The sequence below is a fragment of the Protopterus annectens genome, chromosome 7.part1 (assembly GCF_019279795.1).
Source record: "Protopterus annectens isolate FY-2018-M chromosome 7.part1, PAN1.0, whole genome shotgun sequence".
NCBI classification, from domain to species: Eukaryota; Metazoa; Chordata; order Ceratodontiformes; family Protopteridae; genus Protopterus; species Protopterus annectens.
In genome coordinates this window covers 114,901,336-114,928,061 of record NC_056740.1, presented here as the reverse complement: position 1 = coordinate 114,928,061, position 26,726 = coordinate 114,901,336, and the positions used below count along the sequence as shown (strand labels likewise).

The 26,726-nt window shown below is 38.3% G+C and overlaps 1 protein-coding gene across 1 annotated transcript in view; it reads left to right on the top strand.

Moving 5' to 3' along the window:
• Nucleotides 1-26,726, top strand: part of ERC2 (ELKS/RAB6-interacting/CAST family member 2) — a 6,021,505-nt gene that overhangs the window by 418,858 nt on the left and 5,575,921 nt on the right. The window contains exon 2 of the mRNA XM_044078585.1: nucleotides 1-389. This exon is cut by the window's left edge and continues 413 nt beyond it. Within this exon, the coding sequence (XP_043934520.1) occupies nucleotides 1-389 (389 nt within the window). The remainder of the gene's footprint in view (nucleotides 390-26,726) is intronic.

Genomic DNA, 26,726 nt, shown 5'->3' with positions numbered 1-26,726 from the left:
GTGCTGTGTATGGTGGTAGAGTCACAGCTATGGGAAGCAGCCCAAATATTGCTTCAGCAGGGCTTACACATACAGATGTTCTTTCTTACACTGATCAACATGGCAGCCTCACAACCTCTTCTCATCACCATCCTGTTCCATCAGCGTTAAGACAAGTAAGGGATACTGCAATGCTTGACCTACAAGCACAACTGAAGGATCTACAAAGGGAGAATGAACTTCTGAGAAAGGAACTTGATATTAAAGACAGTAAGCTTGGAACATCAATGAACAGCATTAAAACTTTCTGGAGTCCTGAGCTGAAGAAGGAGAGAGTTTTGAGAAAAGAAGAAGCTGCCAGAATGTCTGTTATTAAGGAACAGATGAGAATGTCTCATGATGAAAATCAGGTATGTGTTTTTAAATGTCTGTATTGATTTTTTTTTTTATGTGCAGAATACAATCAGCATGAAAGTTTGAAACTTATTGTATGTAGCAGCAGCAGAAATAGTAAATAGTAATTGTAATTTATTATCACAAGAAATATTCCTCTCCTTTAAGATTCCTGTTATCTAAGCTAGCAGGCAGAGATATTTTATTGCTTAGTTTCCTGAAACTTTTAAGAGGTAGCTGTTTGTCACATGTAGACAATAATGGGGGTTTCATAAGTCTTTCAGGGAAACTTGAAGACAGATTTAAAAAATAACAAGCCCTCATTACTTTTCTTCTTGATGATGTAGACTACGTACTGAACGTACTGAGTATTTTTTCATTAAAATATGATAATTTAGTGTTGACTGTGTTACTGCTGCAACAGCTGTACTTCTGGTCCCTGCAGTACAGGTAACAGATAATGAAAGTCTGCAGTACAAGAGGGATGCTGCAGGTGAGGCTGCATGACTTTCATGGGGTTGACAAATCTGCTTTTCCAGAGGACAGAAGGTATATTTCTCTGAATTACTACTGACTGCAACACCATGTTCTTGAGACATGCATGCTTCTATGCATGAGCCGACACAAACCACTGTGCAAAATACTGCAATATTTTGCACCTGGCTTGGTCTTTTGCTCCTTATTAAAACTCACACATTAAGTTCTAGGCTCCTGGGAAATTATGTCTTGTTAGTAGAAAGGAGAATATTCTTTTGCTATTTCCTGGGAGTAACAGAATCATGATTTAATGTCCGACCACCGTGATAAAGTGGATATGAGCAGGCTGTAGCAATGGCTGCAGTATGGCACAAGACTGGGCTGGTGGAGTCCACATTTGTTATATATTAACATAATAACTGCAGCCACCTCAAATGATTAAACAGCTATAATAAGAAATTTAAGCTTCAAGAGAAACAAAAGTTGTATTAAACCTATTGTGTATGGTTCATAGGTGAGTACCAAGCTAACTTTTCTTAAGGGCTATTTTAAGCCTAGCCAATAATCTGAGGTCAGAATTGAACCTTGTACCTTGTGTCTGTGAGGTGAATACCTTAATCATTATTTCAAATACACCTTCCCATAGTTTTATAGCTGTAAACCACTGAGATGCCTTGTGTAGCAGTAACAAAGCTAGCTGTGATGAGGGAGGAGCTCAGAACCAGTTTTATCTAATGCCAACTAAGTATATGGCACAGTGGAATATTTACTTTTAATAATCTCTACCATATAGTTTAACTATTTAATGCACATGATAATGCACCTATAAAGTTCTTTTCGAACAAATCTCTGAATAAGCTGTATTTTTTTAGTATGGGAAAAAGTAAGAGTCTGTAACATTTTTTAAAATTAGACTATACATTTTCAGTGTAAAGCATTTATAAATAATTATTTATTTTATTTAATTTTATTTTATTTTACATTTGTTGACTGGGCTAGTCTATCTGGAATATATGTCAATTTTCAGTAGAGGCCCGGGGAGATAAGCTCCAACTAAGAATGATTAATATATTAAATGTTTAACATGCCATATAGAGTACATGTACAGAAGTTGTTTTACAGATAATTACATAACATTTCAACAGTTGAATACACTAAATTATTACAGAACATTATTTAAGTTTGTTAGAAACTCTATTCCCAAGGAAATATAATTGTTTTCTTTATGCTCATTTAGGATAGAATAGGAACTGATATGTGCAAGTCCTTGATAGTACAAGTACTAGATAAGAAGTAGTAGGTCATCAGAGGATGACAACAATGATATTTTGGATTAGTCTGGGTTTGTACAGGGGCACAACCAGTGTATATTAAGGCAAAGTGTCAATTTTTGTTTGAATAGTGGTAATGAGGGCAGTGATGTCAGTTAATTTGGAAGTCGGTTCCAGTTTTTTCCAACAGCATTAGAGAACAAAGAACTACCAGCAGTATTGTTGGCTTTACTTGTGGATACTAGTAATTTATTAGATGAGCGTAATGTCTTAAGGTTTTTATATGGGGTAAAAAGGCTTGAAAGTATTGGAGTTTTAGTTGGTTGGAAGAGGATTTTGTGGGCAATGGAGAGTTGGTTATAATGGAGCAGATTTTGTAGCTCTAGCCAGCTTAGTTGTTTCAGATTATGACAGTGGTGGGTCCTGAAAGCGGAGGCTGTGGAAAATCTGGCAATGCTATTATAAGTCCAAAAACAAAAACGAATCAGAACAAAGGAAGCGGCACTTGAATGGCAAAGTTATAAATTTAATAAAATGATGTTATAAATTTAATAAAATGATGTTAAGCGCTTTTCGTTTGTGTAACATGCACAAACTTCTCCAGGCAAATGGTTACAAATAGCATACACCTTATAAATATTAGCAAATGTCAATTCAATAAGGCAATCAAATAGTGGAATACTAATTGACATTTAAAGAAGTAGTGAACGTATAAAACCACCTACGGTTCAAACTGTTATACACATTAAACCTCCTACTTAGAAACTAAAAGGTAACTAACTATAACCTAATATCAATAAGAATAAAAAATTGAAATATTAAAAACAAGAAGTGAGAACTTAAAATAAACAAATATCTAGCAAGTTCATCTTGCTAAACTTTTAATCTTTAAGATACTGCTGATAGAGCAGTTTTAATTTAAACCAGGGACGTTGTACGCATTCAGTCTAATCTGCCAAATCAGTTCAAGCTCTTCCAATTTTAAGCCAGTTGGACCTCGCCTTTTATTCTGAATAAACTGGTCTATCACCATAAATTTGAAATTGTGATCTGGGTGACAGAAAACATGTTTGGCCAAAGCATTTTCATGTTTATTTTTTCTAGTAGCATAGATGTGTTCATAAATGCGGTCACGGAGTCATCTCTCCATCTTACCAATGTAAAATGCCAAGCAACTCTGACACTGGGCTAAATAAATAATCATTTTAGAGTTACAATTAACTCTATGCTTCAAGCTATAGATTTGGTCTTCCACCTTGAACCTGTTAGATTCATAGGTTCATAGGTTCATACTAGGCTATCTGCCCTGGGGCAATTATAAGCCTAGAAAAAAAATTATTTCCATAACATATTTGCAGTAACTGCAAGATTGACATTTATACATACCTAAAGATCTACTTGGACCCTGCTTCTGTTGTTCAAAAAATACTTTAAGATTTTTGGCTTTCCTATAAGTCACTTTTGGTTGATCACCTAGTCTCTGAAACACCCTAGGGTCACTCCTCAAGGTTGCCCAGTTTTTACATAAAAACTCAAAACAGTCTTTGCTGTTAATACTGTAAGTTGTAATAAACTTGGGCCCTTGAAGGTCCAAGTCTAGGGAAGCAGTACAAACTTGAGTCAGTGATGTATCTAACCCATCATTATGTTGATGTTGCATATGTACCCCATCCAGGATTGGTTTGTAAACACGACAAAGCCATTTACGCGAGACCTCTTCTATGATGTCACTGACCATTTGGTCTGGGTAGCCTCGATGAAGAAACATGTTCTTTAAAAAAGAACATTCAGCGTGGAAGTTATCGTCAAGAGTGAAGATACTGGCTGCCCTATTGAATTGGCCCTTGACAACTGCTCGCTTCTGGTGGTAGGGGTGACAACTTGAATAGTGTAAGAAAGAGTTTGAATACGTACTCTTCCTGTGGATTCTAGCAGTGAAATTCTGAAGGCTCAAGTCCTTATTTAACTATATATCCAAGTAGGCTATAGCCACATTACTAAATGTAAAAGTAAACTGTAAAAAGTGTGTGGATTTGTTAAAATAGTCCACAACCTTATCACCAAGTATGCTGTCACCGTCTAGCAATATAAAAATATCGTCAAGGTAACGAGTGTAGAAAATGAATTTATCCTTAAATTCACAATTATTAAAGACACATAGATGTTCCCAGTTGGCCATAACTGAGTTGGCTACGCTTGCTCCACAAGGGGAGCCCATTGCGACACCAACTTTCTGTAGGTAGAAGTTGTCTGCAAACATAAAGTAATTATTGTCAAGAATCAACACCAAAAGTTTGTTGACAAGTGACATCTCAGTATTTACTGCTCTCTTTATTCTCAAAAATTGATTAACCCATTCCAAAGCTATATCATGTGGGATGCATGTGTACAGATCTTTAACATCCACAGTAAGAAAGTTGTAAGTGGAGTTAAAGTCTAAATGGTTAATTTTGTCAAGAAATGACCAAGAATCCTTACATATATGGTTGATCTTGGCTAAGTACTTCTGTAAGACGGCATCCACGATTTTGGCACATGGATATGTGGGAGAACCCCTACCATCCAAAAGTGGGCGCATCGGGGGATTGTAAATATCTTTGTGTATTTTAGGTATTCCAAACAAGTGGGGGAACCTAGGATATGATGTACACATGTAATTAAAGATGTTCTGATCAATCCTACCCTTAATAAACATTTCCTCAATGCTGTTCTTTATGGTGCTGTAAGCACCATTAGTCTCAGATCTTGAACTGGGGAGGTAAGATGGACTATCTAATAAGTGTAACATTCTTGCTTTGTAGTCATCACTATCAAAAATGACTAGGCCCCCACTCTTGTCTGATTTACAAATCCGAATGTCTTACAATTTGATGAGATAGATGCACTCCTTTTCTACTTTGGAACCATTACCAAAGGTAGGAAAATTATATCCTGACTTAAATTTCTGATGAATGTCTAACTCACACATTTGTTCAAAAACATTTGACAGTGGGTGTAATGGTGGATTATAAACATTAGAAATTCTGAAAGGGTTATTATTTAAAGTACTGTTGCCGCCCATCATTAAATTAAAGTTAAGTTTCCTCGTGAACAATTTAATGTCAATAATAGTCTTAACTAAGTCCAATCTCTGGGCGGGAACATAAGTGTAACCCTTTGAAAAAAGCTCTACTTGTTCTTGTGTGATGGTTACTGTAGAGTAGTTGTAAACCTTAAAGTCACCATCAATATTAGTCAATATAACAGGTAAATTAGGAGTCACTAAATTATTCCCTTCATAATATCTTATACTATTAGGTGCAAAAGAAACATCAACAAACCAGCCAGATAAATTATGTTTACTACTTAAAGAAACAGAAGAAACAACATCAACTTCAGGAACTAAAACATTAGTATTAGTAACTTCCAAAGGAGAAGCTAGTTCCTGTATTGTTTCAAGTTCCATTTGCCAGTCTGATTCAGCCTCGTTGATGTTTGTTTCGGTCTGGCTCCTAAAAAATTAGGGTTATTAGATCTCAAGTTCTAATGACCTGACCCATGATTGTTCTGTACACTTTCAGTCATTCTAGGGTTGTCCTGTGAAACAGCATCTGTAAGGACTTCATTACCCACAGAGAGGTTTTCCAAAAAAGAAAGTAGATCTGTAGGTATGTATAAATGTCAATCTTGCAATTACTGCAGATATGTCATGGAATCTAACAGTTTCAAGGTGGAAGACCAAATCTATAGCTTGAAGCATAGAGTTAATTGTAACTCTAAAATGATTATTTATTTAGCCCAGTGTCAGAGTTGCTTGGCATTTTACATTGGTAAGACGGAGAGATGACTCCGTGACCACATTTATGAACACATCTATGCTATTAGAAAAAATAAACATGGAAATGCTTTGGCCAAACATGTTTTCTGTCACCCAGATCACAATTTCAAATTTATGGTGATAGACCAGGTTATTCAGAATAAAAGTGGAGGTCCAACGGGCTTAAAATTGGAAGAGCTTGAACTCATTTGGCAAATTAGACTGAATGCATACAACGTCCCTAGTTTAAATGAAAACTGTTCTATCAGCAGTATCTTTAAGATTAAAAGTTTAGCAAGATAAACTTGCTAGATATTTGTTTATTTTAAGTTCTCACTTCTTGTTTTTAATATTTCAATTTTTTATTCTTATTGATATTAGGTTATAGTTAGTTACCTTTTAGTTTCTAAGTAGGAGGTTTAATGTGTATACCAGTTTGAACCGTAGGTGGTTTTATAAGTTCACTACTTCTTTAAATGTCAATTAGTATTCCACTATTTGATTGCCTTATTGAATTGACATCTGCTAGTATTTATAAGGCGTATGCTATTTGTAACCATTTGCTTGAAGAAGTTTGTGCATGTTACACAAACAAAAAGCGTTTAATATCATTTTATTAAATTTATAACATCATTTTATTAAATTTATAACTTTGCCATTCAAGTGCCGCTTCCTTTGTTCTGATTCATTTTTGTTTTTGTATTTAAATGCTATTATAAGTGTTTGACAACTTGTTAAGGTTGCTTTTTGTCAGATTTGTATATATGGATGAAGCATAGAGAAGTGTAGAGATTAAATGGGTGTGGGCAATAGAAGTTCTGGCTTGTGGAATAAGGAATGGTTTAATCCTATAAAGGGAGCTCAGTTTCCTTTTAACAGTTTTAATAGTGTTGTTAATGTGAGTTTCATAGGTAAGGTTGTTATCTATTGTTATTCCTAGAAGTTAGTTGTTAGATCTGACGATGTAAGAGTACCATTATTAGAATGAACTGAGAAGTCTATTGGGGTAGATTTGCGGGTGGGTGTGAAGAGTAAAAGATTTGTCTTTTTGGGGTTCAGGAGGAGGCAGCATTGTAAAAAGTTTTCTACTATGGTAAACATTTTCTGGGTTAAGGACTACAGTTCAGATGAAGAATTAGCTGAGCAGATTATTGTAGAATCATCTGCATATTGAATACAGGTAGCTTGAGTAATAGCTAGGTGACGGTCATTTATATAAATTGAAAATAGGAGGGGACCAAGAATAGAGCCCTGGGGAACTCCCAGGGTAACAGGGAGATGGGAAGATAGGTTGTTGTCCCAAAGCACAGCCTGTTGTCTGTTATTTAGGTAAGACTGGAACCATTGTATAGCCAGAGTATCAAGAGAAAGCGATTTTAATCCATTGATAAGTAAGTGGTGGCTAACCATGTCAAAAGCTTTTGAGAGGTCGATAAAGAGTGCTGAGGAGAGAATGTTGTTATTTTTGTTATGATTTATGCTATCAGAGAAGGATAAGAGAGCAGTGGTAGTACTATGGAATGGCCTAAAACCATGCTGACATTTTGCAAGTAGATTGTTTTGCAGTAAGTGGTCTAGTAATCGTCTATGGATGCATCTGTCCATTATTTTAGCCAAAGGAGAAAGTAATGCTATTGGACGGTAATTAGAATATTCATTAGAGTTCCCACCCTTGTGTGTGGGTATGATGTGGGAGACCTTCCAGATGGTAGGGATGTTTCCTTCTTTTATGGTTCTATTTATCAGGATTGATATAGGATAGGCTATGGCTTTGGCAGCTTTTTGCAGATATTCTGCTGGTAGTTGGTCTGCTGATGGGTTTGTTGGCTTAAGTTTTTGTAGGAGGTTACAGATAATGTGAGTTGGATCTGGTTGCAAGTGGAATATAGGAAGTGAGTTAGTATCAGAAGTTAGGAGATTAGAGCCAGGGCCATTAGATGTTAGTTTACAATTTCGGAGATTCACTGTCATTTTTGAACTAAGAAAGTCTAGGCCAGTGATCAACTAGAAGTTATTCTTGTTTCCCATGAAGAAGGTTTTGCCACTAGCTAGCTTAATCTTTTAGACTAGGAGAGACATATCTTTCACTTCTGGAGAGCCTCACTGTGGTGGAAACAACAGATCTGAAAATTCTAAAGAAAGTCTTCCATCACCAGAGATGGAGGTTAAGAGGTTTTTATGGATATCGGTCTTGACAGGAGTTGGTATGGGTTTTCATGTCTTGCACAGCTTCTGTAATTATATTAAATAACTCTAGCAATAAACATTAGGGGATCTCTCTGTTGCTGGAGGAATCATGCCCTTTTCAAGTATAAGGACTGTTTCAGTCTCTGTGGAAGGAAAGTTACGTATTTACATAATGTTAGATCTATGTTGTCTAATTTTCATCTGGTTCAACCATATGGGTATAGGATCCGACCGGATCTGACCTCAACACCGACTTCAAAGCTTCTTTGGACTCCACCATTTTGATGGAATTTGCCTCTCCCACTTATGTGATATCAAAAACCATTCTATAGAAGGAACCATTCTATAGAAGGAACCCCTAGAATATTCACAACCTGTTGAGAAGTAGTGAGTACAGTGTCACATGACTGTGCACAGACAGGGAGTAATGTCCACTCAATCATTTTTACGCCATGGGTGGCAATTTTGAAGGGGTCAGGAGGGAGGTAGTTTGAACTAATGAAAATCAGACAACATGGATCTAACGATATGGTAAGTGCATAACTTCTGTTTCAAAGATATGGGACAGAATTCCAAGCTGCCAAACTGGGTGGTATCAAGGAAGGACATTCCTGAGTATGGTGGAACCAAAGAAGGAACATGATTTGGACTGTGTCCAGCTTACAGTGAGACATAAAGGTATGTATCACAGCCCAAGTGGCCTGCAGCACAAATGTGATCAATGGATAGTCTCTGTGAAAGCCAAATGGAAACTGCCCGAGTTGAATGAGCTTTTGGTTTACCTGCCAAGGGTAAATTCTTCTTATTATAGACAAAGGAGACAGAGTCTGACAGTCATCTGGACAAAGTAACCGTAGTATCAGCCCTTTCCAACTTTGGTTTAGAAAATGAAATGAACAATTGATCACCTCTTCTGACTTAGTTTGTTCTGTGAATGTGAGCTGCCTGTGGACGATATGCATCACGTATTCTCCTTTCTTTGAATACCTGGGGAAAAAACAGGCAAGTATATGGACTGATTTAGATTTACTTTGGGTGCCACATTAGGAGTAAAGGATGCGATAGTTCTAAGGGGAAACACTATGTTTGTGAAATACCAGATAAGGAGGCTTACATGAAAGAGCCAGTAAGTCCGACATTGTATGCCTGATGTCACTGCCATTAGGAAGATTGTTTTCCAAGTAAGACATTTTTGGTCTGCTGTCATTGTGGGTTCAAATGGAAGCAGTGTCAGGGCTTATAGCATAATGGTGATGTCACAGGGAGGTGGGGGATCTTAGCAGAAAGGTATCTTTCAGGAAAGCTTTGGAAATTTTCAGTGAAGCTATTGGAATGTCTTTACATCCAACATGAAACTTGCCACCAGCTGTACCTTGATGGTGGCAAATCTGGAACCTTTATCAAAGAGATCAGATAAAAATTCTAGAACAGATGGAACAGAAGCTGAAAAGAGGTCCAGGCTTTTAGAGAAGGCCCAGATAAAAAAAAAATGTTTTCCATTTACTCTGGCAATTTTTTGCAGTGGATGGTTTCTGAGAAGGAGAAAGAATATGAACTACTGCCGGGGAAAACCATATGAACTACTGTAGGGGAAAACCTGACATCTCTGGCTATGGTTAAAATTGGAGGAATCATGCAGTTAACTTCATGGACTTCTGACCGAGAGGGGCCAGTCCGGATGGGTGGGCCACCAGGTATGGATAATGATCCACCATGCAAGGGGAATGTACAGGTAGAGGCCATAGGTAGGGGAAACATGTCTATTGGATCCTAAAGGGAGCAATAAAGATCACCCTGGCCTTGCACTGTTTTGCTTTCTGTATGAATTTGTTGATTAGGGGTAAAGGAGGGAAGGCATATAGGAGGTCTGCTGCCACTTGTGGACCAGAGCATCCCTCAGTGACCCTCCCTGTGGAGGGATCAGGGCAAAATACCTGCTGCATTTCTTATTTAGGTAAGATGCAAAAAAGTTGCAGTAAGGTTTGCCCAAGTCACTGAATATTAAACACATCACTGTAAGACTGAAGGACCACTCGTGAGGCTTCAGGAACATTCTTCTCAATTTGTCTGCTAGTACAATGGACAACCCTAGGATGTGAATTGCTATCAGAAAGCATTGTGAAGACATCAGTCATTGCCAAACTCTCTTGACCTCTCCAAATAGAAGGTAAGAATATATTCTCCCTTGCTTGTTGATGTACTATACCACTGACATGTTGTATGGAAATCACATCCTTGGGGAGGAAGTCCTGAAATGCCTACAACACTAGAAAGACTTCTCTCAAGTCCAAGACATTGATGTGAAGATTGATGTCTGGTGGCAACCATATACCTTGGACCAGCCTTCCTTTGAAATGCCTCCCCACCCCCACCATAGAAGGGAGGCATCCTTGGTTACTTTTGCAATCAGTGATCTGTCTGGAAAGGGTGACCCTCTGTTATACCTGGGGACATTACCCATGAAGTGGTTTGTTGTTTGTAGACTTGAATAATTTGAATCTTTGAATGTAAAGGGTGGATGGACTGAGACAATTGTACTGTTAAAGTATCTGTCCAGGAGGAGCATTAAACTGTGGACATCATGAGGCCTAAAAGACACAGAACTAACCTCGCTGGTGGTGATGGGTGTACCTGTAAGGCTGTGAGACAAAGTGGCTGTCTATTTTCTGGCTGGTATCTAGGTGGCATCCTATAAAGTCTGTGCTCTGTATTGGGATCAGTTGACATTTTGGTAGGTTTACAGCTATTCCTAAGTCCAGTAACAAGTGGAGCACCTGGTCCAGGTGTCGGAGCAGTAGATGATTGAAGGTAGCAGTTAGGAGCCAGTTGTTGAGGTATGAGAAGACTTGCATCCCCAGCAGATACAGATGCACTGCTACCACTGCCATGATCTTGGAGAACACCCTGGAGGCTGTGGTGAGAAGTGGCAGTGCCCAGAGTTGATAGTGATTGTCTCCTAGCCAGAAGTGGAGAATTCTCCTGGAGGGCTTTACTATTTTGACATGAGAGTAGGCATCCTGGAAATCTATAAAGAACATTCAATCACCCTTCCTCAGGAGGGGTAAAATAGACTGAACTGTGACCATCCAGAATTTTGTCTGTTTCACAAATTGGTTTAGGAGACCTGAGATCCAAAATACATCTGAGGTTCACTGTTTTCTTTTGTACTAAAAAAGAATCTTGAATAGACTCTGGAGTCTGTCTGGTTGTGGAGGACCAGTTGGATGACTTTTTTTTCTAAAAGCCTAGACATTTCTATAGCTCTAAGTCCCACTGACTTGGTGGAACATTGGCGACTTTCTTCTTTTTCAGAGGTGGAAGGGAAATAGAAATTGAATATCCTCTGTATATTATCTTTTATACCTAGGAATTTGAAGTTATTCTGTCCCAGCCTTGAGGATGCAAAGATAGTTGCCCCCAACTGCCTCCAGAGTGCAGCAGTTGGGCAGATGTTCAGAGATGCTGATAGGCTTTCTCCATAAAGGGACCATGAAAGCCCTGATTATGTGGTCCACCTCTGCCTGTAGGGCATTGTCCATTAGTATTGCCTCACCCTCTGCCACAGGAAGGTCTATCACTTTGGGAGTCATGGCAGGAACTCTGATTTGTGGAACTACATCTTCTTCCCCAGTCTTTGGTTCTTTAAGAAAGATCTTTGCAGGACTGAGAAGCGGACTCCCACTCCAGAGAGAGTCTTACCATCCTGTTGACTCCTGGTCAGTGTGCCTTTAACCTTAGGTCCAAATAATGTTGAACCATCATAAGGGGCATTTACAGAGTACAACTTAAAAGCCTTCTGCAAAGTCACAAAGATATATCCAGGTATGGCAGTATTCTGGCCATGCCATCAGGTGCAGTGGAAAAGCACATAGTCATATTAGTGAAGGCTTGCAGGGTGGAAAGCTGGGAGTCCATCATTTTCTGAACAATCACAGGCAATACCCCAGAGAGGAACTTGGTGATCTCTTTGGTTAAGTCTCTCTGGGATCTGTTTAAATGAGCCAAATCATTCAGTGATGTAAGGGTGAAAGTTGCTGATGTGTAGGCTCACTTTCCAAATCTGTCTATTGCCTAAACTCTCTGTTAGGAGGATGAAGAGATGAATTCTCCTCTGATAGTTCTTTTATAGTGGCTGCTGATACCACCATAACATCTACTCGTGGACCCTTCCTGCAGTGTTTCCTGTCCTTAATCGCAGCCAAGATGCAATCCATGTTCTGGAGGCTGGGGTCCACCACATCAGGGTTCTTCCTTGCCTATTAAGCTGTAAGGTTGATAAGGGGACCAACAGGTGATTCCGCCCAGGATGATGTTGCTCCAGAAGCAAAGGCTTCCAAGAACACTGCTCATCAGCAAGACTCATCAGGTGAAGGGTCTTGGGATGACAACCCCTTCTCTGCTTGATCAATTTGAGAATATCTCAAAATGTGATATCTTCATAGAGGGATCGAGGGGAACCCTCCCCTTCCTCTAAGTCATTATCTTCAGTGAATGACTGATGAAGAGTTTAAGTGCTTCCGTTTGCACATCTGCTTTCTGTGAACACCTTCTGGGGAAGCAACAGAAGGTTCAGAACTGGAAGAGGAACTGACAAAGCAAATCTCCTTGGAAGTCCTTGAGACCAGCTATCTCTGTCTGACAAGATGATGGGGAAAGGAAGCAGACCCTAGCTGGGTTTGGATGAAGCCTTACTGGTTGGAGATGCCTTCTGTTTGGAGTTTGCCAGTACCCTTGCAAAATCTTTGAAGTCTGAAGCTGCCACTGGCACCAAAGATACCCTATGATCCAAGGAAGACCTCAACACAGATTACCCCACCCCCAAAGCAGATCTCTGGTCTGAGCTGTGTAGAGCTAAAGCTCAAAGAAGGAGGGGCAGCTGCAAGTATCTAGGTGTCACCCCCCTCCCCCCAGAACTTGATGATGAATTTTCCACTCTGAGTCTCTTCTTGATCCAATGGCATCAGTGTTGAGAGTGATAGAGAAACACTAGTGTCAAAGTTGTCATAGCTCTGGCACCATCAGCGGTGCTCTGGTTCCAGTCAGATCCAATAACTTTGGACCAAACGGATGAGTCAGTATGGATTCAGTCTGTGGAGGAGAATGATGGCCAGAACGTGGCACAATTCCAGGGGATGGTACTGGGAAAATCCCAAGTCAGATTTGTATCCTCAAAAATTTCTCATCATCCTATCAATGTCCAGCTGTATGAGACTTTGACATGATTGAGTGGATGGCGCCACCAATGGTGGTTGGGAGTATCTCATTTCCTACAGAAAAGGGGAGCACAATCTATGACGCATCAGTCCCAGTGAGTATCTGGTTCTTGCTGAAGGACATTGGACTCAAGGAGTTTTCACATGCGATATTCAAGTGTTTTTTGGGTCCGGCCTGACAGAAGCTGTGAGCTCTGGAGAGCACCTTTTGGCAGACTTAATTGGGAAGTTGCTTTTCTCTGTTTGTCCTTCTTATCTTTGAGTGACTCTGTCATTGTCATGCACCTTATCTTTGGACATAGGATGATTTTTCTTTGAGGGAGATGCAGGAGAGGTTGGAGAAGTAGCCCCTGTCTGTAATGGAAGGAGCACCTGCACCTTCAAAACAAGCTTGTCGCTTCTCGTCTGAAGGGCTCTGGCACTACAGATGGCACAAAACTTAAAGTCCACATCCAGATGTTCAGCAACCACACAATATACAAACTTAGAGTGTGGGGCCCGGGGTTGGAGTTTGTTTCCACACTCTGAACACTTTTTGAATCTTGAGGATTTAGACATGGTGAAGAGAACCTAAAGAAAAAGTGAAGATTACTCCCAAGACATCAGTCCAACTCTAAACAGACATCAATTACTAAGACTAATATATATATATATCTATATATCTATATATATATATATATATATATATATATATATATATATATACACACACACACATATATATATATATACAAATATATACACACACACACACACACACACACATATATATATATATATATATATATATATATATATATATATATATATATCTATATATATATGGATTCCATACACTTGGTCAAATTTCATTTAGTCGAAAATGATTCCAGGCATTGTACTTCACTGAAAGCTCACTTGACTGAAGGCTCACTTGGTTGAAGTTCATTTGGTCGAAAATGGAATATAGCCCCTGCCCCAATGCAGTGCAACCCTGGAGTGAGAATATTAAATAAGGGGGGTGTGAGGGGCACAGTCCCCACAATGGGGGGTGTGGTGGTGTAGCCCCCCCCACATAATTTTAATGTATTCTCTGTTATAAGAAGGTATATCCATTAGAAATGCATTGATATATATATATATATATATATATATATATATATATATGTTTAGTAAAAACTATTAGCATAATGTGGGAGGCTATGCCCCCCACACCCCCCCTTATTTAATATTCTCACTCCAGGGTTGCACTGCAGTGGGGCAGGGGCTATATTCCATTTTCGACCAAATGAACTTTGACTAAGTGAGCGTTCAGTCAAGTGAGCTTTCAGTGAAGTGCAATGCCTGGAATCATTAATCATTTTTTTCGACCAAGTGTATGGAATCCAATATATATATATATATATATACAAACCCCAAAAAAAATATCAGTAGACTACTATATAAATCCACCCTATCCCAGGCATGGAATAACCTCCTATCCCAAATACGCTCCATTACACACCCTATACAATTTAAGAAAGAACTCAGACTACACTTTATTATAAACAAAACTTGTACTCTATTACTGTTCTGTATTACACCTTTCCATACAACTTCTCAGCATACTTTTTTATCACTCCAGTACTATTACTTTCTACCACAATCTCATACAATCCTCTCAGCATATTATCTCCCACATACTTTTCTCTAACATCACATTACACCTCTAGATATCCCTTCCACCCCATTCATGAACTTGCTATACACCTTACCCCATCAGTTATACAGCAGGAAAAAAAAGAATTATTTTGAAGTACAGTACATTAGGAACAGGGTTGAGAACAGTGAGTTCAAATGGATTATTAGAATGAGGGCGAATATGGGTAAAGGACTTAACGACAAGTTATCCGTCCAACCCTTTCTAGCCAATAGACCTTTACATAAATGAGAGGATGTTGTATGACTTTTACGATATTATTTTTATGGAAATATTTTTTATGAATGTATTTCTTATGAATGAATGTATGATTTTCATGGACATATATTAATTATTTTTATGGTCAAATGTGCATTGTTTATGAGTTACTGATCTCTTGTATTTATGTATATTTTAGATGTGTATATTTTTGATGCTGTATCTTTAAATGCTGAATTGATGTGATGTCATCATATGGCGACTGTATTTAAATACTTGAATTGTTCAGTTTGAATTGTCTGAGGAGGCAGCTTGGCTGCGAAAGCGCTCTCCTTTGTATTTATTTATTTTATTAAATCAGTCTTTTATTTAGCCGTGGTTAAGTCCTCTTTACATTTACTTTTTCTCATATTTTCCTTTGTTGTGAGAGCACCTGTTTATCCACACAGTCTACTTAGTTTTGTTGATTTTATACATACATATATATATATATATATATATATATATATATATATATATATAGATATATATAACATTTTTTACAACAAGCAACTAGGAAGAAAAAGGACAGAGAAACCTTAAACTCCCTAAGCAAACTAACAGCTGATACTAAAACTACAATTTATCTTAACCAAAAGTCCAAGAAAGGGTGTTAAATGCAAAAAAGAGGGAGAAAACTCTCTCAGTAGGAGGAGGAGTAACTCCAAAATAATGCAGCACACAGAGAGGAGAGCTCTTTCACATGTCCTTTATCTTTGAGAATTAAATGAGATCTGAGCAACTAAGGCAGAGTCCAGGGAATTATAGGTGGGGAGGAGTCAGAGCTATGGATTCGAAGAAACTGCAAAGTTAGTTCTGAGGTCAGGGCTGTCAGATCTGACAATCCATACATTTAAAAGAAATGAAAATATACAACATTGGATCCCTGCTTTGACTGGATGCCTTTGCACATATGAGATATGCCCAGTAATGATCGTAAAAGACACAGGTCCCGAACAACTCTCAGTTATGCCAGGGATTCTTTAGGGCCATAGCTGAAGCTTTTCAAACAAACCATGTCCAGGTTTGTATAATTAGTGAAAGCTTGTTTTTGAGCATTCTGTTTACCCGTATTTTTGCTTTCAGAACTAACAAATGTAGCATAACCAGATCAAATGTCTCATTCAATCTTTTTGACTGAAGCATTTCTGCTGGAGATAAGCCTGTCCTTATCTGAGAAGTAATTCTTTAAGTGAACAAATTTTACCACAGTCAGTTTTTTACAGTCTTACCTTTCATTTTGTTGCATCCCTTCCTTCAAAGGCAGTACAGACTATGAGATGAAGTTTGATAATGTCTCACATTGTTTACTCCCACATGTCCTATGACTACGTCATATGTTTACTTGTGGTGTAAGGACTTGAGTGCATGCATGATGTGGTACCTGATGGGCAACTAACCTTGACCTTCTCCTTACTCAGCATGGTTAGGGATGTATCAGTATGTCTAACTATAGAGCCACCTATGAACTTTGTGGAGGTTTGTCTTATAGGATTTTCAGCTGGGACACCAAGAGCCTTGGATGCTTGTCTCGTGGTGGGTGCCCCTGAGTTGAGTGTTTGTGAGGTTGCTGAGGGTACTTGTTTCTTATGTTACATTTAGTAGACTTTTGTGGTGTAGGTAAGTTACCTTTAAGAGCTTCAGCATATATTTGGTCTGTGTTGTGAGAGATAGGTATAGTGTGGTATATTGTGTGCTACTAACAGCCTGTTCGCTATGTTTAGTGGTTTTATGTGAGAGTTTTGTCTCCAATAACATAATATTACTACATCTCTCACATACTTTATCAGTTTAAGTATTAGGTGAGTCGGCGGTTGTCAGTAAACATAAGGCAATTACTACATTGTCTCAGGTGCCCATTTCAACCAAGCTGGCTACAGAGACAGTTGGAAAGTGCAAATTCATGGTTCCAGGTGCTTACTAATGTGGGTGGAAGGGAGAGTAGCACCTGTGAAATTTGGAATTGATTACTGTAGGTGCTATCTCTCTGATAGTGGAGATAGTGTTGGTCTTGACAGGGCTGCACAGTTAGGAATCAATAATCCTTTGCTCTTTCTCTCACCAGAAGCAGAGTAGCAATAATCCCAAGCTGCTTCCTGAGAAGTTGTATTAACCCAGATATTGACATTTAAGTACACTTCTTTAGTCTTTCTTCTCTTGGTACATGCCATTCGTCGAACCATTCTGACTGATGGTGGGGATTTGGAAATTTGCCCTTTCCACACTGTAGTACAAACTCAGAGTTGGTATATATAATTAGCGAGGAAGGGGGGTTCAGCCTCCCACAAGAGGGAGGTTGGATGAATGTCATTTCCGATAAAATACCATTCGATGATCCAGTTCTTCAGTGAAATAATATAAACCCCCAAACTGAACATGAAAAAGCAATTTTCAGGCTTTCCTATGACTGGTAATCGCTAGACAGCCCAGGAAATAATGTCCCTCTGCTGGTCTGTTTCTTCTTTTACCTTAGTGTAGATAGCAAAGGTACTGTTCTATGTGTAAAACATCTAAATTTCTCATCTGCTTGGACATGAGTACTAGTTCTATTACATTTTAACATACAGATTTCTTCAAAGGAATAGTATGTGAGCAATCATTTCTAAGCTTCCTTTAAATTCTTTTTAACACTGATTTTCATTCATATATATATATATATATATATATATATATATATATATATATATATATATATATATATATATATATAGGTCTACTTCAGAACAACGAAACCTCACAACACCGAAGACCAAAAACAGAGAACAAAACACTGAAACCCCACAACACCAAAAACCACGTAAGTATAACACACACAAAAAAAATACACAAATACATACACAACTGCCCCAAACTACCAACCACACCACCCTACACTACAAATAGGCAGGGGGCAAGCCCTCCTGCACCCCCCACCCCCCCCACTTTAATATTCTAACTCCGAGATCGCACAAACAGACACAAAAGGCAAACTCACACCCACACACTACAGTCCCTCACACATACATACACACACCACAGTCACAACACACACTTACACACAGCACTACCCCTCACAAATACACTTACACATGCATACTCACCCACAGCGGAACACCAAAAGTGCTAAATCGAAATCTATTAAAAATCAGGATTTTGAATTTTGTGCTTTTCGGTGTTCTGCAGTTTCGTTGTTTTGGTCTCCTTCAAAACACTGTCGGTGCTCTGGTCTTTCGGTGTTTTGAAGGAGTTTTATATATATATATATATATATATATATATATATATATATATATATATATATATATATATATATATATATATATATATATATATATATATATTTTTTTTTTTTTAGTTGAGGCTTTTATTGTATGCCCAGTTCTAGTACAAGTATAGCACTTTTCTGGCATAAATTTACATTGAGAAGCAATATTTTATTTTCCAAGACATTCTTGCAAGGCTTAAGTTCAAATGCAGTCCATGTACATGGGACCACTCCTTGCCTTGCAACATGCTACTGCTGAGTTTCTTAGCTTGCAGTCTTGTTTACTTTCGATTTCTGCTTTCACTGCCAAAACAATGTGTATTTTGAAATGTAGGGCTTACTTTCTTGTAACAGTCTTTTGTGTATATTGTAAATACCCAACATTTATTGCACATCCAGTTCTGTCATTCTGCATCACTTTTAGTCAATCTCCATAATTACTTTCTTGGACGAATTTTCTTAGCTATGCTATGGACATGTTCCCTAATTAAGTATGCTTTCTAGTATGGAACTGAAATTTATGTCTCTGTAGTTTATCACTAAATTTAGGATTAAAGTAATTTTATAATAAGCTTGCCAATTACACATATGCTTTTTCAGATGGTTTAGGAGACCCAGGAGTCTCTTTATTAAACTGCAGGCTTTAGTTACATAAATACAAAAAGGTTTGGCATTTTTTTGTCTTCCTTTGTAGTGTTTGCAATTTTTTTATTTCAAACTGTTCCTCAGCCTTTTGCAACTTCCATTTTCATCAATCATTTAGTCCTCTGCAGTTTTAAGCAAGTATTGAAACATTTCAATTTTAATATAGCTTGTTGGCAAAAAATGAAGTTATGTATGTTGGAACATAAATGTCCAAGTACTTTAATTTAATCAGTTAACAACTTTAATAAGAAATCAAGACCAAAAATGAAACAGCAGCAGTAGAAGCAAAGAGAGAGAGAGAGAGAGAGAGAGAGAGAGAGAATGAGGGAGGAGCTGAGTACCAGCGTTAGCTGTATCCCAATAAAATGTACTTCACAGAACAAAGTGTATGCTAAACCATTTGTAACACCTGTTGGAAGTTGCTCGAGGTGGGGTATGATTTGAAGTGAATGATAACAATAATTTGTTTGTCCTACAGCATATCGCACATTTGCGTTGTGTTACTCATGTTTTACATGTGTGGAAACCTGGGTGGTTTAGTCAAAAGTTGGCACACCCCACATCTTGCCATCATAGCCAGCCAGCAACTGAGGTTATGCAGGTAAATACTGGAGTTAGTAAATGCATGTTCTCACATCCTTACCAGCTACTGACCATAGAGTTTTCAACACTAACATACCTGCAGTTAGTAGCTGGCCATATAGGTGAACAGATGCCTTTGATAGATACCAAATCCATTAAGAAAATATTTGGCTGAAGAATATCTCTGTATGTGAGGAGTATGGACAACTTACCCTGTACTCAAGAGAGAGAGAGACAAGAGTCATTGCTTTTTCAGGTGGTATGGAGGGATGAAGCCCTATCTAAAGCCCAGGCAGCCTAAACTCAAATAGCTGACCACGTGCTCAGTAGTGCAGGCAGGAATAATGGGAATGCCCATCCAATGGGGAGAGGGCACACTCTCTGAGATGCATGTGAGTTGGTAGATTTCCCTGGTGGAGACAGGGGGAAACAACTGTGAAATGTCTCGTGTGGGTGGGTGGAGCGGTCCTGCTTATGTCAGTCTGTTGTAGAAGTGAGGGACACTGCAGTCCAGATGCCTGTTGTACTTTAACCTTTGGGTTGCTACAGGGTTAGATGCAAGGGAAGTAGGGCAAAACCCAAAAAAAAAAATCAGAAACCACCGCTTATGGTTGCCTGCAAGATGGCACTTCCCCATTTGATGGGAAAATGAATGGGGCAATTGATCAGGAGGAGACTGCTAATCAACAGGCAGTGGGGCCAAGAGACCAAAAAAAGAGATGGATTTGTACCAACTGTTATATTAAAATCCTTCACAGACATAGTCTTTTCCCAGATGCCTGGTGGTACTCTAGCAGTATGGGGATGCAGCGCCTAAAATGTAGCAATGCAATCCACCATGTAAAAAGAGAATGCTTCCCTCTTTCAGCATAACTGTCAACTGTCTCTGATTTTACAGAGCATCCCTGATTTGCTTCTCAACCATTCTTTATGTCTGGCAGTTAGCACAGAGGGTTAAGACTGTGAACTGTAATTCCTACGGTACAGGGGTCTCATTCCTTCAGCCTTCTTTTGCACTTACTATCATTAGAATAGGAAATATTAAAACACACATAGAACAAGGCCCTAGAACCTATTAATCGCAGTAAGTAAAATTGTAACAGTACATGTCATAAGAAGCTCTTGTCATGGTTTTAACTGTACTGCAGAAATATTAAAATCAGTGTTTATCTGAATTATGTAAAAAAAACATGGCTACACTTGCATCCTTTTGTTGATATTCAAAAGTGTACTGCAGTGAATTACTGACCAAGAAACTTAACAAACTGGCTAGTTCCTTATAAGAAGTATTGAATTGCTCTTCCATGAAACTAGAGCAAATGTAGCAACATCCGTTAAGATGAAGAGCTAATGGCTGTAACCACATTATTGAACAGCCTGCTCAAGCATTTGTCAGGACCGATTGATTTTTTCTCTTCTGTACCAGAATATTTTAGCTTGCTTTTATACTCGGCCATGTTATAAACTGTTAACCACAGGAAATATTCTTACACTTCATATACGGATGCTGAAAATGCCTAACCTCATATTCTGCAATGGGAGCTTTCACAATAATTATAGTAATAAACACCGACTAGTGGTTTAGTCTGAAAAGGTAGGGAAGAAGAGAGAGAGAGAGACAGAGACAGAGAGAAAGAGAGAGAGAGAGAGAGAGAGAGAGAAATTAGTCTTCTGACAAGCACTGCAGTACAAAACTGAAAAAACACAATCAAGTTAAGAGAGGCATTAGGAAGCTTTCATCTTGAAAGAAGACTATTGGGTTTGATTAACATAGCTGTCAGGGATATGTAATATTAATATGCATAGCATATGATGTCATTCACAGCACATTATACATGTCATCAGTCATAACAATAATGCTCCTCTGTAAATATTATTAAATAAATATTCATTCTTCTTTTTGTTGAAGTCAGCTCGTCAACCAGTACTCATCACTGCTAATCAAGAAAAATAGATGATTTTGGTTACTTGAGAGGTGGCTGGGGGGAGGTCACCATTTCATGTTCCACTAGGCTTCATTTTGTAAACTGCAGACTAAATCATCAATGTTATTTAGTTTATTAATTTATGTATGTATGTTTTAGTTACCAGGATGTCCAAATTGATTGCGGCCCACTTTTATTGAAGGCCCATGGAGAAAGTTTAAATTACGAATAACTTACACAAGCAGGACCAGCTGTACAAGTTGTGTTGTCATAAACAATACATGATGTCAAATCTGACATTAAAATAGCATTTGACTATTTATTTTTCAGCTAACACATTTATGAGAATCACCGGTACATGAGATGTTAACATAAAAGTACTTGATCTATTTTTTTAATCTATTCTTTTAAGTTCTAGATGCAAGTTACTGTACATATGGTAAAAGAGTGTTTCATTAGTTTTCAGACAGGACTCAACTACTAACATCTATCAGAGCATAGCGAGTGAAAATACAAGCATAATGAGATCTGGATTTGAATTTGTATAAAGATGCTACAAAGGGAGTGTTTTGTATATCAGTTTGGTATACATTGTACAAAGGATTAGTCCAGATAAAATCACTTTAGTTAGCAGATCTGGGAGGCCCTGTCTCTGTCACCCTTCCTGTGGGAGGAATAAAAACACCTTGTTTAAGTTTCAAGTAGTTTATTCAGTTAAGTAAGTAGATGGACATATATTCACGTTCTAATACATTACATTCAACAGGTCAGTTCTTCAAAGGCAATGATGGGAGGATCCAGGGGAGCTGTTTGGAGGAAAATCTGGAAAATGGAAAAACAAGGAGCCAATCCCAAAGCGTAGAGGCTAGCCCCTTATTTGAATATTCCCGAAAGACCCATGAGGGTTTCCCAGCTCAGTAACCCGTGGAATCTCTTTCTTAATTAAAAATTTTATTTTATTTATTTTTTAACAAACCAAATATGACAACATGTCATATACTATCACAATAGAACTGTATTTAAGAAAACATTTTCACCTGAGCTTCATTGGGTCCATCTACTAGAATAGTTTACAGTTTGATAATTTAAAATGCCTGCTTTTACGAGGCTATCATCATGCTGTCACCAGACTTTAATAGCCTGTTTACACGTGATACAATAATAAGAAAAACAAATCTTAACACCACACATACTGTCACTCTCAATGGAGCCCCAAACACTAAACACCTAAGGGAAGCAAACACACTTCCTAGGACTGTCATCATAGGTAACTCCATTGTAAAATATACTGATGTCCATCTAACTAGGCTGAACATGGAGAAGATAACTGTTAGTTGCTTATCTGGAGCCAGGATCTGTCAAATCATGCATGCACTCAAGTTATTATGCCACAGGTACCACCATGATTCCATCATTGTCCATGTAGGTATAAATGACCTAAGATGTGCCTCCCTGGACTATATGAAGAGAGACATTATGAGGTTTTTCAGACTATGTGTCTCAAGCTGGTATGAGCCTGGCACTGAGCAGCATATTACCATCACCAAGGATGATGCTACAATATGAGCAAAAAATGATTGATTTCAACAACTGGCTGTCTTTCTGGTGCCATCCTAAGGGGATCCTATATTTGTCACCTTGAGGTGACATGGCCTGCAGACCACATTACTTTGCCAAGGATGGTCTGCACCTTTCTCCTCTAGGCTTTTGAATGCTGGCTAAGGCTTTGTCCATTTCCCTGTTGTCTTTGTTAAGCAATGACAAATTAACAAATCTACCACATTAGCAAAATCAACTGAACAGAATCTCAGTGCTTAATGTCAGGAGCCTAAATAAAACAATACACTCCCTGTAAGCCCTCCTCACATTCGAGAATATAGATATCTGAGCACTTACCATGGCATGGTTTAAAGTGGCAAAGAGTATCCCGGCAGTGCAAGTTTTTAGTGCTTACCACACTTTTAGACCAGTAGCTGAACAGACAAAGACTAAAGGTGGAAGTATGTCAATATACATCAATAACAACAAGCATACCTCTAGGGTGGTAAAACAGGATGAAGTACTGGAGTTCCTCCACGTGCAGATCACCATAGACAAAATCCTGTACCATATCCTAGCCAGCTATAGGTCACCCTTCATGGCCCAAGGAGCTCACAGTGCATACTAGGACCTACTGGAGGCACTTACCATCCAACAAAATACCCTGCTCATGGGATATTTAATTACCTCTCTATAGAATGGGAATCCTATATAGCCTCCTAATGTCTCATTTTCCCTGGTAAGATCCAACCATAAAGCTTTCTCCTTCAAAATCAAAATCAGCTCTGTAATCCCATTAAAATCAGTTACAGTTAGGAACTATTCCAATACAAATGACCTGTTATTAAGTGATGGTTTTTCAAAATTCAGTACCCCTCCAAACCTCAAGAACACACTAGCCTATGCTGAATTGCTTTAAAAAAATTGTACAATCTTGTCAATGGCTCCATAGAGCGACTGTACCTACCAGAAGTAATTTCAGAACTGGACCCAGAAACAAACCAACCTGTTGGCATGTCAAATTAAACAGGATATACAACAAAAAGAAAAAAATATGGCAAAAATCAGGAAGGGTAATTCCCATAAAGATAAAAACTCTCTCATCAAAGCAAACAGGCAATAAGAGGATTAATTAGGTCAAGCAAAGCCAACTTTGACATTAAGAGATCCTCCCAGCTGAAAGATAAAAAACTGTATAGTTCATCAGATGAGGAACTGAAAGGACAATTGCAAGTTGTCAAAATGTTTTCAGATGATATAAGAATGCCATTTGGTCTTGATAAATTTGCAAAAACAACCTTTAAAGCAGGAAAACTGCAACACCAAGAAAACATCAGTTTGGGACAAGAATGTGATATAAAAGAACGTGAGCAAGAAGGAGTGTATAAATATTTGGGAATTGATGAAGGATCAACAATAAAGCATGAAGGAATACTTTAGAAGACTTAAATTAATCCTGAAAACAGCATTGACATCTAGGAACAAAATTCAAGCTATAAACCAATTTTTTTTCCTGTACTAACTTACAGTTTTGGAGTGATTGATTGGCCCCAAAATGTGTTGGATAGATTAGACAGGAAAACAAGAAGGATGCTTCATGCTCACCAAATTATTTATAAAAATTAATGCATACAAAGATTATATATTCCCTGTTCTGAAGGAGGGATGGGCCTCCTTGAAATTGATATACATGTATAGATCTGCATTCGTGGGACTGCACACATATCTACAGACCTCACAAGACCCGAATGTAGTGAAAGTTTTGAAACATGAGGAGAATAAATCTAATATGACCTCTCTGCTTAGACTAGCAGAAGTATATTGGCATCAAGCAGGAATGGAAATCATATCTGAAGTAGATAAAAATCAGGCAGCAACTGAATGTGCCAAAAAAACAAAGAAAGAATATGAGGTGAAGTACCAGCTGAGGAGGCAAGAACTGTGGAAAATGCATAAATATAGCTGCAAGTATAGAAAACTTCTGGAAGAAAATCATGTTGATCAGGATCGAATGCATGAATGGTTAAGAAGAGGCAAATTCAAACCAAGAGATGAAAGGTTAGTATTGGTGACCCAAGATAGTGGGCTACATACGCATTGGTTTACAAAGTCCATTGAACATGTGGAAGAAACAGACAAATGTAGGTTTTGTAAAACAGAATTGGAAACAGTCGCACACCTCGTTGCTGGTTGTGACATACTAATGACAGAAGGACTGTATACTGAAAGGCATAATAATGTGGCAAGACTGCTGCACGGGGGATTGTGCAAACATTATGGTATTGAAGTGGCTGAAAAACACTGGAAACATGAACCACAAAGCATCATAGAAAATGATGAAGTCTACATCACATGGGATCACCCATTGCCAACAGTTCAAAAGGTAGATGCTAGAAAACTGGATACAGTGGTCCATGAAAAGAAGACAAAAGTAGCATTAATCACTGAAACTGCCACACTCAGTGACTACAGTGTCTTGCGTACAGAGAGACACAAAGTCATAAAATATCAGGGTTTGCAGGCAGAAATGAGAGCAATGAGGAAGAAGGATACCCAGGCAGTTCCAATAGTAGTAGGAGCAATGGGTCTTATAAAAATTACTCTACAATCCTATTTAGATATGTTACCAATACATGTAACCCCATACAAATTGCAGGAGTCATTAATGGGCACATTGCGGGTGCTGTGAAGAGCACTTCTGGCTGACATCAAAAATTGAAACAATACTAATTTCATGATCTTTAATCTTACTTTGACTTAGGAATGGGGTGCTTTCCTGCCATGGTATTACTAACCCAAAAGAATTGGAGAAATTAAAAAAGTGGAAGAAAACCATACGGCCTTCTACAACTATGTCAGAAATCATAAGGAAGCACACAGCAATGTCCTGAACTGGTGGTTAATGGTGCCACATTCACTGAGCCTGGTGATGAAAGCTAACCTATTAGTGGACAAATTCAGGTACAAAATTACCCATCTCACCTCCAACTGTAACCCCAATAATACCCTCAAGCATAACATCTCCACCTATAACTAGGGAGCATGTACTGTCTGCACTCTGTAAAGCCAAGAACATGAATTCATGTGCCCCAATAACATCCCATGATGCCTCCTGAATAGTCTATAATATATCTTATAAGGACACCCTGGTACTGTTTTTTAAATATAGTCTTAAAACAGGCTTTGTGCCACATGACTGGAGGACTGCAATGGTCACCCTCTTCATAAGGGAGAACCTTCAATAAATCCTAGAAACTACAGACCCATTAGTCTGACTAGTCCTATTTGCCAAGCCATGGAAAGAATTATCTTGGAAATTATCAGAAAGACATAGAAGACCTCAAGACATTGGATCCATTCCAGTTTGGCGTTGTCAAAGGAAGCTCATGCTTACTGAATCTGATGGACTTCTTTGAAAAAATCACTAAGGCAATGGATGAGGGGAAAACTGTGCATATTGCCTACCTAGATTTGGCTAAGGCATTTGATACATACTCCACTTGGTCATTGTCAATAAACTTACAGAACTAGGTATAACCCCCTTTATAACACAGTGGATA